This window comes from Cyprinus carpio, chromosome B23 (genome assembly GCF_018340385.1).
Source record: "Cyprinus carpio isolate SPL01 chromosome B23, ASM1834038v1, whole genome shotgun sequence".
NCBI lineage: Eukaryota > Metazoa > Chordata > Actinopteri > Cypriniformes > Cyprinidae > Cyprinus > Cyprinus carpio.
The window spans coordinates 18,564,623-18,580,069 of NC_056619.1; the positions used below are offsets into that span (position 1 = coordinate 18,564,623).

General features: G+C 34.4%; 2 protein-coding genes across 2 annotated transcripts; both read left to right on the forward strand.

The window, feature by feature from the left end:
• Window positions 1-930: 930 nt before the first annotated feature.
• Window positions 931-2,350, forward strand: LOC109048200 (neuropeptides B/W receptor type 1). Its single transcript, XM_019065893.2, has 2 exons — window positions 931-1,035; window positions 1,354-2,350. The coding sequence occupies exons 1-2, from the start codon at window positions 1,019-1,021 to the stop codon at window positions 2,348-2,350; spliced, it is 1,014 nt and encodes a 337-aa protein (XP_018921438.2). The 5' UTR covers window positions 931-1,018.
• A 3,362-nt stretch (window positions 2,351-5,712) lies between these two features.
• On the forward strand, window positions 5,713-12,510 carry LOC109048474 (nociceptin receptor). Its single transcript, XM_019066143.2, has 4 exons — window positions 5,713-5,899; window positions 6,050-6,260; window positions 10,163-10,524; window positions 11,611-12,510. The coding sequence occupies exons 2-4, from the start codon at window positions 6,070-6,072 to the stop codon at window positions 12,159-12,161; spliced, it is 1,104 nt and encodes a 367-aa protein (XP_018921688.1). The 5' UTR covers window positions 5,713-5,899; window positions 6,050-6,069; the 3' UTR covers window positions 12,162-12,510.
• The last annotated feature ends 2,937 nt before the right edge of the window (window positions 12,511-15,447 follow it).

Genomic DNA, 15,447 nt, shown 5'->3' on the forward strand with positions numbered 1-15,447 from the left:
ATCTGCAGTGATGCTTTGTGTACTGCCACGGTTAATTTCTCAGTTTTAAATAATCTAAAATGAACTCTACATAGACACTACATGCTTCTTATCTTGCTTTTTCTTATCTTGACTGTTGTATTCCTCTAATTTCATTATATATTTAGAAAGCCTAATGCAGAAATTGAGACTAATGCATTATCTCAAATTAAAAATAGCACTGCAAAAAAAAAATAATAATAATACATTAAAATATGAAAAATTAAATTATGTCCATGTACAACATATCAGCAGGTGTCTGCATACATGATATCCTGATGATTAAAGCTCCAGCAGAGTAACATGCTGATGTTAGAGAATAATATATTTAAATGAAATCCTGAAGTGTGTGGTCATCTGCATTAAGAGGGTTATAAGAGAGAGAGAGAAAAGTTGACTTGTAAATCGCTATGGCAACAACTATGTTAAAAATAGCCTTTAAATAAGGCTTGAACATGCTGACAAAAGGCTGCAGGCATCCTGGCTTTACAAGTACCCATTAACATCACTATTCTTTTCTTAACTTATGCACTCACATACAGTATTTCAAATTGCAAATGTCAGTACTTTTTTTTTTTGTATGAAGAAAATAGCTTAAGTCCATTTTGACCACTTGTAAGTGTTGATTTGATAATTTAGCCTATTTTTGTGTATTATGTAATTTCAATTATATTTCTATTTTCATTTATTTTATTATATTTATTTACTTATTTTTAGGTTATGAGTCTGATTGGTGTTTTACTTTTTGACTCCTAAGAAGAACAGTGTTCTGCTACAATACAGTCATTTATTTCATAAGACTAAGTGGATAAATTAAACTTTATGAGACTTACTGTGTTTCCTGTTGGACAATACAAGATGAAAATGATATAACAGACTGGTGCAGGGTCTGTCTTTCATCATACGTGCATGAAATCGAGCGCGTAAAAGCGCTGCGCTCTGCCATTTACCACAAAGTGTCCATTGAATACCAATAGAGCAGATCAGCAGAAGATCCCGTATGCCTGGATCTGTCAGGTAAGATGACTAATTCTCAATGTTTTTACTTTTATGTTGACTTCAATGAATTTTCAACTTCGTGAAATGAAACACAATATTACATTTCAAAACTATTTAAGTGTTTTAAATATTTACATGCTTAACTAACATTTATTTACTAAAAAGGTAAACAAGAATAACTGTACGAATATATGCCAAACATATTTTAGATAAAATGTATTTAGAAAACAATCACTGAAACAATAACAATATTTGACTTCTCTACAGAAAACAATGCAGCAATTGCATGCAGTTTTTCCTTCTGTTGTAAACTTTTACTTTCTCTGCTTTTAAAAGGTTCTGCTTTTTAATAGAATTCAAAGACACAATGGATAATAAAACAATGCAATCTTCATCCACCGTGACCAGTCCGGATTACAACCAAACCAACTGCACGTCTCCAGCGTGTATGCTCTACCCTGACTTCTACATCTGGCTACCGGTTATTTACTCAATCATATGCGCTGTGGGACTCACGGGCAACACCGCTGTTATTTACGTGATTTTGAAGGCGCCTAAAATGAAAACTGTCACCAACTTATTCATTTTGAATTTGGCCATCGCCGACGACCTTTTCACGTTGGTGTTGCCCATCAACATAGCCGAGCACCTGTTAAACTACTGGCCGTTTGGAGAGATTTTATGCAAAGTGATTCTGTCCATAGACCACTACAATATCTTCTCCAGCATCTTCTTCTTGACTTTGATGAGTGTGGACCGCTATCTGGTCGTGGTGTCCACGTTGCGCTCCAAACGGATGCCCCACCGGACCTACAGGTCAGCCAAAACGGTCAGCCTGAGCATTTGGGCTCTGGTCATTCTCATCGTGATGCCCTTCACCGTTTTCGCCGGCGTCTATGTGAGTCCCGACGATGCGGAGAGCCGGAAGAGCTGCGTTTTGAGTTTCCCAAGTCCTGAGCGTTTCTGGTTCAAAGCCAGTCGGATCTACACGCTGGTCCTCGGTTTTGTCATCCCAGTTTCAACCATATGCATCCTCTATAGCGTGATGCTCTACAAGCTGAGACGCACGTGTCTCAACTCAAATGGGAAGGCTCTGGACAAAGCCAAGAAACGAGTCACAGTGATGGTCTTCGTCGTGCTTGCCGTTTGCTTGTTTTGTTGGACACCCTTCCACCTGAGTACGGTGGTCGCCCTCACCTCAAACTTGCCCACCACTCCTCTGGTTATAGGTATTTCTTATTTTATCACGGGACTGAGTTATGCCAACTCGTGTCTCAATCCATTCCTTTACGCGTTCTCATCATTCAACATAATTTTCCTCATCAGTGTTTAAATTTGAAGTGGTGCAGAAGAGTAATGAATGCATCCCTGTTGGGTGTGACTTTAGTACCACTTTGATTTTAACACAATTAAACTTGTTTGTTTGTTTAAATTAACACTCATTCATTAGCAATTTTATAAATCTTAGTTAACACTTTATTTTAAGGTGTCCTTGTTACACGTTACATGTACTTACTATTATAATAACAATAAATTAAGTATAACCCTAATCCAAACCATATGGTAATTAACCATCACTATACTTAAATTTATAATTACACTGTAACCAGGACACCATAAAATAAAGTAAAACCAAATCTTGTTTTAAAGTGTTAATAATTATTTATGTACAATACATGAATACTAATGGGCGTGTATATATATGACTATATTTATCTCTTATGCTATGTGGTTTGGGAGTGCTTTGCATATAGGCTTAAAAGCTTGAAAGTGAAACTCTGTCGCCTCCTGTGGCATAAAATGCTGCTGCTCGTGTTGTGTTCAATGTAGATAATTAATAAATGTGCATGAAGAGTGCACTGCTCAGCAGGTTATGTTATTTTTTTCCAGAAGTGGCCTATGTTTCTTGCGTAAATGAAGCAGAAATGAAAATGCTTCAAACTGAATGTATGAAAATAATTAGGTATTTATGCCCTTCCCCTTAAACTAACAAGTGGACCAGATGATTATAAACTGCTGTTCCGTAATACCTAATACCACCAGAAGAGGGCATGGTGATATCATGTTTTAATTTAAACTTTTTCATGACGTTAACATATTCTCTTAATCAGAAAGAAACTGATGTAATTTTAAAAGCTCTACAAATATATTAAATTACTCGCAATATTTTATTTTATGGTAATATATACCAAGGCCATTATACTGATTTCAGTGTACATTCACAATATATATATATATATATATATATATATATATATATATATATATATACGTATAAATCTAAAGACTATTAACTTCGGTTAAAATGATCTAGCAGCCGTAATTTTTTTTTTTTTTTTAATCAATTAATACACATTAAAATAATAAAAATAAAATCTGCATTGCTACTGATAGGTTTAACTAACTAGCTAGAAGCTCATTGATCTCCATCAGGTTAACTTCAGACAAGTAGCATAAAAAAAGATTAAAAACTAGTTTCAGTGATCTTAAAGACACTTGTGTGAAATAGCCATTCTTTCTCTGACAGATAGGGTGCCTTAATGCATGATATGCTGATTAAGTTTAATCATTACTTCTCATTTCAGTTATTGAGCGTGATACAATTTCCCTCTATTCTCCTCTTCTTAAATCTATAATGATTGCTACATTCCATGCAGAACTCTTAAGAACATGGTTTTATTGAGCATTCAGGTCACTGGCATTGTGAATTTCATTATCTCAGACTTTCTAAGTGTTTCTATTAGCCATTACTCCTCATTGAGTTGCACTGGAGGGTGTTTAATTGTGATGTAATGGTGATTCTCATTCACAGGGGTAATTTTGTGTTTGTCTAATCGTATATACAAAATCTCTTTTGAGAGAGAAAGAAATGTATCCAGCATGCTTTTTTCTGCTTAAACACAAATGCTTTGAGGCAGATATGAAATATATATATATATATATATATATATATATATATATATATATATATATATATATATATATATATATATATATATATATATATATATAAACTGGCTTGCTGTGGAAGAGCATTTCAAATGAATAATCCACACTGTCCATTTCATATTACTTGTTTTTATACCTTTTGTTTCTCACCCACCTGTCACTACATTGTCTCTTGCCTGTCACCGCTATCATCTCCGTTTCCTCTCCAGATCATTGGCTCATTTTCTCCCTGGCACCGCTCTGAGTTTTCCAACCTCTGCTTTCCAGAGCTGCTGTTTTGTGAGTGCAGGTCGAAAATTGATTGCCTCACATTTCAATGAGTGTTCTCCACCGGGATACAAAATATCCCCTCATTTATCTTCACCACGAACTGCAGTAGTGCTAGCCGTGTGTGCTATCTTAAAAACACTCTGTAGCACACAACACAACATCACTATAAATATTCTCCAGCTTCACTTCTCTCTCGCTGTCTCTCTGTCATACTGCATCACCAGCAGCCATGAGTAAAGGCTTTCACTGTAAATAAGATGGCACTGGCAAAGGCATTGTAAATTTTCCTCTCAAGGTTATATGAGTATTTTATCTAGCTCTGTGCATTATATAGGCTACTGAGCAGCATGTAGGGTAAGGAAAGCATTTTAAAGCATAAAGCTACCATATCATGCATCGTGATTTCGAAAGCATTATGATTTTCGAATCCTCATTATATTTCTGTGCATTTTAATTGTTTATATAACTAGTCTCATCAGAAGACACATGGCTAGCCTAACGGCCTTTAACTGCATTATGGTCCACATCATTTTCATCTCTGTCTTAGTCAGTGCTGCACCCAGTCTCTCTATTTAAACAGTATTATCCACCTATTGTTTTTGTTCAGAATTCATTGTTCTGAAACAGTCATACGATATATTTAATTTGTGATCTGGAGGGCAGCATGGTGAATTCCACAGAAAAAAAAAAAAAAAAAAAAAGGTTGCACTTTCAAATCTTGTGAAACCCTTCAGCAGAGGGCAGTTTCCCTCAGTATAAAGCAGTAAACACTGTTTGTAAATGTTCCTTTAGCCAAGCTTATTAGCCTTTAGCGTTCATTGTTATGCAGAATACATACAGCTCTATATTTCTTCTAGACCAGATGAAATTTGATGGTTTTCCAAGATGGCAGATTACATCAAGGGCATTAAAGACTACATGTCAAGTCATTTTCTTTTGATAAATTTATATGGGAATTTTTCTACCTATTCCAGACACTGAAAAGTTAGGTCATCCTTTCATAGCTTCAAGACTCAATTATAGTAATGCACTTTTGGCTGGATGCCTCAGTGTTTCCATAGATAGGCTAAAGCTTATTTAAAACCCTGCAGACATAACTGTCCAATATTGGCATTGCTATTAAATTTAAAATAACTTTCTTCTTTGCTCCTACATCATATATTGAGGAGCGAAATAAAGTCTTTCTAGTGATAATTTAAATATTTGTATAAATTGTTATCATTATTATTATTTATAATTTTCAAATGTTTATTTTGTTCTTTTTTTAATTTTTTAATAATTTTTTTTTTAAAGATTGTGAATATTGTTAAGACAAAAATATATATGTTTTTTCACCTAAGGACCAAGATTTCTTTTGTCCCTGGTTAGGTTATGTTAATGTTTGTTCCACCAGAGATATTCAACAAGGAATGAAAAGTGTAGCAACCAACCCTGGAGCTAAACTTGTACACACACACACACACACACACACACACTTACGCGCACGCGCAATGTTTGATTACTGTAACGATGTGCGAGAAGTGAACGTCGGACTCTACGGTGAGGAGATTCGTCTCATGAGCATTAAATCTTAAGCGTTTTTCTTGGTTTAAGATGGATCCATCTCTCTTCAGTTTCACCGGAGAGCGTCATATACTTCAATCTTGATCTGCTCTTTAATGGTGTAAGTACTTAACAATACTACTCTCTCAAAGAGGATATAAAGATATTAAAGGGTGTAGGCGTCCTTTAAACCCTATTCACTTCTTCTGTTCATTTGCTTGTTGTGAGACATACATAAGTTTTTGTTAATTTCTTATCTTCTCATCAACAGTTGAGTGTGCTTTCTTCACGATGGAGTTGCTCGAGTTGTCCGACGTCCAACAGATGTTCAACGACTCGCGTTTTCAGGGGAATTTGAGTGAGCTTGATGATGTAGACGAGCCTTTACCCAAGGGCGCAAAGATCACTGTCGTTGTGGTCTACTTGATAGTGTGCGTGGTGGGGCTCGTGGGGAACTGCCTGGTCATGTATGTAATTATCAGGTGAGAATAAGTGTTCGGGGTCATCATTATAAGTGTGTGTGTTAGAGGAAGAGCTCAATATAGAGAAGTATAGAGGAGAACAACCAGTTCAATGCACCTGACACATAAAATAATGGAACATATGTGTCATATATTGATACATAAGGCTTTTGTGGCCCATATAGTATAATATAGCAAAAATAAATAGCTCACACTCAAGGAGGAGAAAAACACCTACATAGTAAGATGAAATTCTTATCGCTTGTAATGTAAATCAGTCAGATTTTTATATAGCAGGCTACCTACATAAATCCATATAAATGTCAGTTGTTATTTTTATCTTCCAATAAGGTCTTAGCAAGATGACATTTAAATGCTCAATTTATGATCAGAGCTCTGTAGTTTTATTTGTGTTGTATTATTTTTGATACTTACATTTTAACATGATTTTCTAGTGATAATCTAGTAAACCCAAGTTGCTTCAGTACTGCAAATTTTTTTTAGGTTTACAAAAATCATTCAAGATTTCACATCAAAAAAAAAAAAAAAAAAAAAGATGTGTACCATGAAGTTGGAAATAGACCTTTCTAAAATACAAAACAATTTAATTAGATGCAACTAAAGATATGAGAAGTGCTTTCTCCTCAGTAGTTTTCTTTTGATTCCTATTTCTTTTGATTGTTGAACTATGCATGATTACATGGCTATGTTATCACCAGAACAGACCTGCAATTCATTTTTCGGTTGTTAACCACCAGTTAGAGCTCTTGACATGTTTTTGCCCTGTAGTGGAAACTGTACATTAACACAGTGAAATATTAGCTTGAAGCGACACCATTTTCTCTTTTCTGGTGCTAGCTAATCCATCGTAGCACTTGTTCTGCCAGCGTCGTGTCACAAGTCTGCTTGTTCATTACATTGCTAAATAAACATTTGGTTCTTGTCCAAACCTCCATGTTGTGAAACAGCTGTAGACGGGGGCCAAGACACAGCTTTTCGATCAGCACAGCAAGAGTTTGTATTAGCAAAATGCACAATGAGTTTTATAATCATTAAACATTGTTTCAGCCATTCCTGAGGTCTTATTCAGAGAAAGAGGAATTTATGTAGGTTCGATTGTGAAGAGACCATGCAAAATGTCCCTCTGATTTACCAACTTGCACTCTTCGCCTGGTCGTTCACTTTAACATGACAAGCATGGCCATGTAGCAATTTTGTCTCGCCCTCTCATGCTTGTATTTTGTTGAAGGTATAATTATGAAGGAATTCCTTGCTGATCTAATGTACAAGGAAAACTGCCTCGTAATTATAAGTCAGAAAATAGATTTGCTCTATCACTTCATGTTTTTTAAGAGAAAACATCTTTAAAGGTAGTTGTTCATGCTTGTGATTTGTGTATACAGGGAAAGGCAATGAGTCTTTGTCTTTAGTGTTATAATGTGTGTGTTCATGCATTCACTTTTATGGTCATTACTCAGACATTCTGATATATAGTCCTATGGGCCTATTTTAAAACCTGTTGCTAGGCTGGTTACCAAGCACCACCTGCAATTTCTTTACCTTCGAAGATCCCAGCCTGTCTCTGAGCTTCACTGAATTTGGAATGAAAAGTGTCAGTCCTACCTCTTGAGGATTTTAAACAAGGTTTTCACAACATTACTGGCATAGTCTTTCTTTTATATCCAGAAAGAAACAGTCTATGCCTAAATTGGATAATATTTGAAGATAAGCATGGCTGCTTTATAATTCATATTAAATATTCATCAAAGGTGTAGTTCACCCAAAAAATTTAATTAGCTGAAAATGTACTTGCCCGCTTGTCATTTGAGATGTAAATGAGTTTGTTTCTTCATCAGAACAGATTTAAGGAATCTGTCCCTTGTTGTCCTCTTATATCAAAATCCACCAACATATTTGCTTAGAACTGTTTTGAACTGTTTTCACTTCTAAAAGGTGCTTGATCTGCACATACTTCTCTCCTGATCCAGACAAGATGAATTTTCCATAGAAAAAAATAAGATTAGAGGACTTCTATTTTAGTTAGAAGCAATGATTTAAGGTTAAAAAATGTCTTGATGGATGCAGCTTTTCACTTCACAAGACATTAATTAAAGGGTTTGTTGACCCAAAAATGAAAATTAGCCCATAAATTACTCTCAAGTTAACCTAGGTGAATATGACTTTCTTCTTTCAGACAAATCCAGTTGGAGTTAAATAAAAAATTTTCTTTGATCTTTCAAGCTTTTTCATGGCACTTAGCAGGTGATGCATGCATCAGTCCAAAAGATGTTAAATAAAAAGCGCCCATCCGTAAAAAAATGTCGCACACAGCTCCGGTGGGTGAACAAACGCCTCCTGTCGTGAAATGATGCATTTTTGTAAGAAAAATATCTGTATTCAAATATAATAATAACTTTAATGGAGCTTGCGCTCACTGTTGTACACAGAAGCAGTTCCGGGCGGATGATGTATGGATTCCGTGATGAACGCGGAAGCGCAGGGGAGAAATCAAAACAAAACAATGGTCACTAATTAGAAGTACAAAATGATGATTTCGATATAAACCAAGAGGAGACTGGTTTTCCTTTGCTAAAGTAAGAAAACTTTGTTAACAAATGTTGGTTTTCACAAGACTCACCGGCACATGCGCAGCACTGACCTCATACATCATACTCCCGGAGCTGCTTCTGTGTACAACTGTTGGCGCAAGCTAGATTAAAGTGATTATTATGTCTTGAATATGGATATTTTTCTTACAAAATGCATCAATTCACTATAGGAGGCCTTTGTTCACCCCCCTGTGTGAGACACTTTTTTTATGGATGGGTGCTTTTTATTTAACTTCTTTTGTACTGATGCATGCTACACCCACTGAGTCCCATGAAACAGCTTGAAAGATCAAAGACAATTTTTAATATAACAGACTGTTATATTAACATACTTCTTGTATGAAAGAAGAAAGTCATATACACCTAGGATGATTTGAGGGTGAGTAATTTATGGGCTAATTTTCATTTTTGGGTGAACTAACCCTTTAATAGACTGGAGTTGTGTGGATTACTTGTGGATTATTGTGATCTTTTTATCAGCTGTTTGAACTCTCTTTCTGACGGCACCCATTCACTGCAGAGGGTCCGTTGGTAAACAAGTGATGTAAAGTGATCTAAATTTCTCCAAATCTTTTCGGATGAAAAACCTCATCTATATCTCGGAGGGCATCATTTTTAGGCAAACTATGCCTTTAACCCTAATCCTAATAACCTGAAGATCCATCTGTAGTTTTGTCATTTGCTTTTTAAATGATGCTCTTGCTTGTCCTTGTCTTTGTCAATAGGTCATGTCAACTAGCATGGCATCGCAAACAATGGCAGACGATCAATATATGATAATACTGTTATATATGATAATATTGTGTGTTTTGCATGCATGCATCTCCATCTCCAAGGATTACTAAAACTATACAAATATACTAAACTAAAACTATTTCCTATTAAATATAATGTGAAAGTTGGTTTCCACTGAATGCTTTTCTGATTTCTGATGATTTTTTTTATTATTCATAATGTCTTATATATGTCCTATAATATTCTAAAATGTACTTTAATTATCAACCCACTTATTGATAAAATGCATAAATACCATTCTTGTAGCACAAATAGTTGAGCATGACACTAACAATACCAAGGTTGTGAGAGAAGTAATAATAATAATTATAAAATTATTATTATTATTGTTGGATTTGCTTTGAGACCTATAAACACTAAGTTTGTAATTAGTAATTTAAACTGGACTTAGACTTTATACACATGTATTATGCAATATTCATTCATATAAATTAATGTACATTAATAATTATATAAATTTAATGAAATAAAATGTGTTATTAAAAGTTATTTGAACAGTGATATTTGTACCTGCTTCAGGTACACAAAGATGAAAACGGCCACCAACATTTACATCTTTAACCTGGCCTTGGCTGATGCACTAGTGCTGGCGACTCTTCCTTTCCAAGGCACGGATGTCATCCTTGGTTTCTGGCCCTTCGGTCTGGCTCTGTGCAAAGCTGTGGTGGCCATTGACTATTACAACATGTTCACAAGTGTTTTCACCCTGACCATAATGAGTGTGGATCGCTACATAGCCGTCTGCCACCCTGTGCGCTCTCTGACAGTTCGCACCCCGCTCCGGGCCAAGCTGATCAACGTGGCTGTGTGGGTGCTGGCGTCAGCCGTAGGACTGCCTGTTATGATCATGGGTCAGGTGGAGGAGGAGAAGGATGTTTACGGTAGTCTCTTTTCTCATTATCCTGTGTCAACCTGTCACTCCGAAGCATGTTTGTTCATTATGTCATGAAAATGTGAATCCGGCTTTGTCATTTTGATGTTGTCATGTTGATGTTCCATCGTTTACTTGCTTTACAGTTTTACAGTTTAATGGGTTAATGGGAGCAACCCTTACTAATGTACCCAAAATGATTATATTTGCGGTTTTACTTTGTATTAAAGGTGCACTAATTAAGTTTTTGTTGCATTGACCAGCCTGCAAGGGGGATGCCAATTTTTGTTTGATATTTGTTGGATAATTTTTATGTAGAAAAGTAAAACAAACGCACACCGTTTTGAGGTTCAAGTTAAAGAAGGAAGCTTAATGAAGAAAATGTATTATTATTTATTAATCATGCTGACAGTGTGCAGTTATAATTTTTCTTCATGATGATTTTTATATCAAATAAATTCACACATTAAACAAAAAATGCAATATTAAATTAACATCAACCAAATGGCATTTGATTTAAAATATATATGACTTTGTGTACATAAACAAAGATTACAGCAACAGGAAAAACCACCATTGTAGAATAAAATAGCTTTTTGCCTTTGAAACATACACTACAGTTCAAATGTCTGGGGCCAATAAAATAAATAGACAAACACACAATTTAATGTTTTATTCAGTAAGGATGCATTAAATTACTAAAGATTACTATTTCAAATAAAACTTTTTGTTGATTCAGAGAAAAAAAATCAGTTTCCAAAAAAATATTAATCAACACAACTAACAGTAAATAAAACCATAACAATACTGTTTTTACTGTATCTTTGATCAAATAAATGCAGCCATGGTGAGCGTAAGATACCTATTTCAAAAACATTGTACAGACTCCAAACTTTTGAATGGTAGTGTATTTGTAAAACATACTGTTCAGAAGAACTTTTTGAGAAAAAATGCTTTTTATTTTTTATTTTTTAAATGATTTGTGCACTATTCTCTCTTGTAGAAGATTTTGCTATTTGCTCATGATTCAATGTAAATCATGGCACTACTTTAAATCAGCTTTATCAATTCATTCGCTGACTTTATTTCTGTGCAGGTGCCGAGTGCATACTGAACTTGCCTAAACCAAGAGAACACTGGTGGCCTGTGTTTGTGATTTGTGTGTTCCTCTTCTCTTTCTTGATTCCTGTGGTGATCATAAGTGTCTGCTACGGGTTGATGGTACGACGCCTGCACAGTGTACGTCTCCTGTCCGGTTCTAGAGAGAAGGACCGGAATCTGAGGAGAATCACCTATATGGTACTGTCTGTGGTCGCTGCTTTTGTGTTGTGCTGGATGCCAGTGCAGGTCTTGGCTTTGATCCAGGCCTTGGGGCATGTGGATCTTGGGACCAGCCAGGCCTCGATGGCAGCCATGCATTTCTGCATTGCTCTGGGCTATGCGAACAGTTGCTTAAACCCTGTCCTCTATGCCTTCTTGGATGAAAACTTCAAGCGGTGTTTCCGTGAGTTCTGTATCCCGGCCAACTCCAGTTTGTTCTTAGAAGAGCAGCGCAAGAGGTCACTGAGGCAGGAGAGAGAATGTGCTGAGGAGGAAGAAAAAGAGGTGGTTATTGATGAAGTTGCCATTCCAGTGTGTGCAGAGTAGAGCTTTTCTAAGTGACCGTATACTTGGATGGCATGAAACTTAACTAACAATTGAGTAAAGTTATCTAAACATTGGTGCTTTTGTCTGGTTTAAAGTTTTTTTTTTTTTTTTTTTTTTTTTTCTTTAGCTGATGGATTATTTGTGATGATTCAAGACCATTGTTTCACATGGGACAAAAGGCTTTTTTTCCCCTTTTAAAATCTTATAGTGTATAGTATACAGTCTTCACATTATTTGTTGTACTCCTTATATAATTGCATGACTAATTTAATTATTATTATATTTATATATTATATTATATTATTAATAAATTATTCTAAATGATTATATTAATTCAACTGCATTTTTGTAAATGTACTGCTTTTGTTATAAAATAAGAATATTGGAATTGCATATGCAAAATATTTCTTTATTTTTAACTGCTGTACAAAAATGTTTGTGTGTATATATGCTATATATATGTATACAACGAATATACACTAGTGTTCAAAAGTTTGGGGTCAGTAATATATATATATATATATATATATATATATATATATATATATATATATATATATATATATATATATTTGTAAACTTTTGTTCTGTAAATTGTGTGTGTGTGTGTGTGTGTGTATGTGTATATAGATAGAGAGATGCAATAAGCGCTGTTCTTTTGAACGTTCTATTTATCAGAGTATGAATCACAGCACAAATGTTTTTAACATTGATAATAATAAGAAATGTTCAAAAATAAATTCAGCTTTGCCATCACAGGAATAAATGGCATTTTAAAATATATTAAAATTAGTGCTGTCAAACAATTAATCAAGGTTGATTGTATCGAAAATTGAAGTTTTTGTTTACATAATATATGTGTGTACTATGTATATTTATTATGTATATATAAATGCACATACATTCATGTATTTCAGAAAAAAAAATAATATTTTTATATATTAAATATATTTATTTATAAAATAAATTATATGAATATAAATATAAATGTATAAATATTTTCAAAATATATGTACTGTATGTGTGTGTGTGGTGTGTGTGTGTGTGTGTGTGTGTGTGTGTGTGTGTGTGTATATATATATATATACAGAACATATATATTATGCATTTTATATATAACAACTTATTTAGGATGTGATTGATCGTTTGACAGCACTAATTAAAATAGAAAAGAGCTGTTTTAATTAGCAATAGTAATTCACAATATTAGTATATACTGAATTTCTGATCAAAAAAATGCAGCCCTGATGAACATAAGACATTTACTGACACCAAACTATTGTTTGATGCTTAAATGAATGCAGTATTTAAATATATTGATATTTAATGACTGAGAAATCACAGTTCTGATAATGAAGTATTTATATGTGCCTGTATCTAATAATAATCTTGAATGTATTTTCAGTTGATTATTTTGACAGTGATTCAGAATGACAATTTAGTGCTAACGAAGATGAAACTCTTCCCAAAAATCACATCTGTTTGACATCTGTAAAATGTTGTACAGGCAGGTGGGTAGAGGAGGGGATTCGAAGAAACTGTTGATTTTTGGGTTTCATCAGTTTGTTTTGTGATGGGATTGAGAGCATGTTTCCTTGATCTTGGCCAGCTTACAAAGAACACGCTGGAGTGAAGGATCTCAGAAACATCTGTTTTTGTCTGTGTGGTGTGAAGTGCTTGACAGATTGTGTTCTAATGCTTGATATATGCTCCTTATGCTATGCTTCCTCTCGTCCCACTTCAGCTTTTAAACTATATGTTAATTAAACTCTTGACTGAAGGGATGCAAATAATATAAAGACTGCATAAATTAACTTCTTGTTCTTCTATACAGATTGGTTAGGTGGGAAAATAAGAGACACTGAGGTGGAATAATGCATGTTAAAATGTGTACAGAGCAATGTATTGTCTTATTATTTTTGTGCCGTGGGTTTGATTCCCAGGGACTGCATGAACAGATTCAAAATGTGTACTTTGAATGCAACGTAAGTCTGTTTGGATAAAAGTGTCTGCCGAATGCATAAATGTAAATGTGTCATAAATGATGAAGTGGTCTATTTATTAGGTATTAGAAAATTTTACTGAATAAAAAATGATTACAAGTTTTGTCATTAAAAAACAATTTGAAATTGTAGCCTACAAATAATTTTTGTCTTTTTTTTTCTAATCCTTCATTAACCATGTTGTTATTGATTAGTTTTGACTAGCTAGTTGAGGACATAGTTTTTGTAAACAAGGCCACCAGAAGACCCTGAATTAAAAAAGATGTGTTCTGTCCATGATTTACTATGTCTCAGCCTGTTAAGATTTAACAACCAGAATCATGTTACTATACACCCAGACCGTGTTTTCAGTACCTAAGCATTCAGCTTTGTTACTGTAATTGTCAGAAGGTTCTTAGATTCTGAAATTATGTTCATAAACCTTATGTTGTTCAAACAGCATTAAAAAATAATGTCCATCATTGGGAAACTATTGATTTGGGGAATGTTAAACATTAAAGTCTGTAAATAATTGAAAGCAACCTGTGCTTTCTAAGAGGTTGTTTGTCAAAATATGGATAAAATATTTATGACAGATAATAAACCACATATTTGTGACCATCTGGCCCTTGGTATTTTCTGACAACATAACTACAGTATTTTTTAAATGGTCATAGATTTCTACAAATCCACTGTTCAGTGATAATGGTCTGTTTTAGTATGATGACTGCACTTGTGTTTGGCTTAGATGTAAGTAGTTTCTTTTCACTGTTAAAGATTAGGCTACTCATAGTGTACATTTTTAAAAGGTTTTCTGTAATATTTTGCGCTTGATCAAAGGCTAAATGAAACTTCCTTACTGCCCCTCTGTGGTTGGTTAAGGACTTGGTTTTGTTAATGTAGATTTGCTTAGTTTAGAAATATTTAATATATACTCTCAGAATATTATTGACAAAAACAAAAAACAAAAAAACATGAACACCCTACTATGAATCATCATGCATTTTTTTTTTGGCCATTCATAAGCAACCTGCTGTACAGCGGGTTTTGTAAAAGCTTTTGATATGGATGTATAGGTTATGTTTTTAACTAGTTTGATATGCCATAACATCTCAACCTTTTCGTGGAATTGCTGGTCAGATAGCTGTCTGGCTAAGGACACCAGCCCATCTCATTTTTAAAACCTGTCAGAACCAGAGATGAACTGGTTTGAAGCATTTGTCTCCGTTTGCAGTGAAGTGATCATTAATGTGATTTTATTTTTTAAGCCTGTCAATCACGTCCCTGCCAAACTACTGTCAGAG

Coding starts and splice junctions, on each gene's coding strand:
- LOC109048474 (XM_019066143.2), top strand. CDS start 6,070: ATGGAGTTGCTCGAGTTGTCCGACGTCCAACAGATGTTCAACGACTCG. Junction 6,261..10,162: donor GTCATGTATGTAATTATCAG/GTGAGAATAAGT, acceptor TACCTGCTTCAG/GTACACAAAGATGAAAACGG. Junction 10,525..11,610: donor GGAGGAGAAGGATGTTTACG/GTAGTCTCTTTT, acceptor ATTTCTGTGCAG/GTGCCGAGTGCATACTGAAC.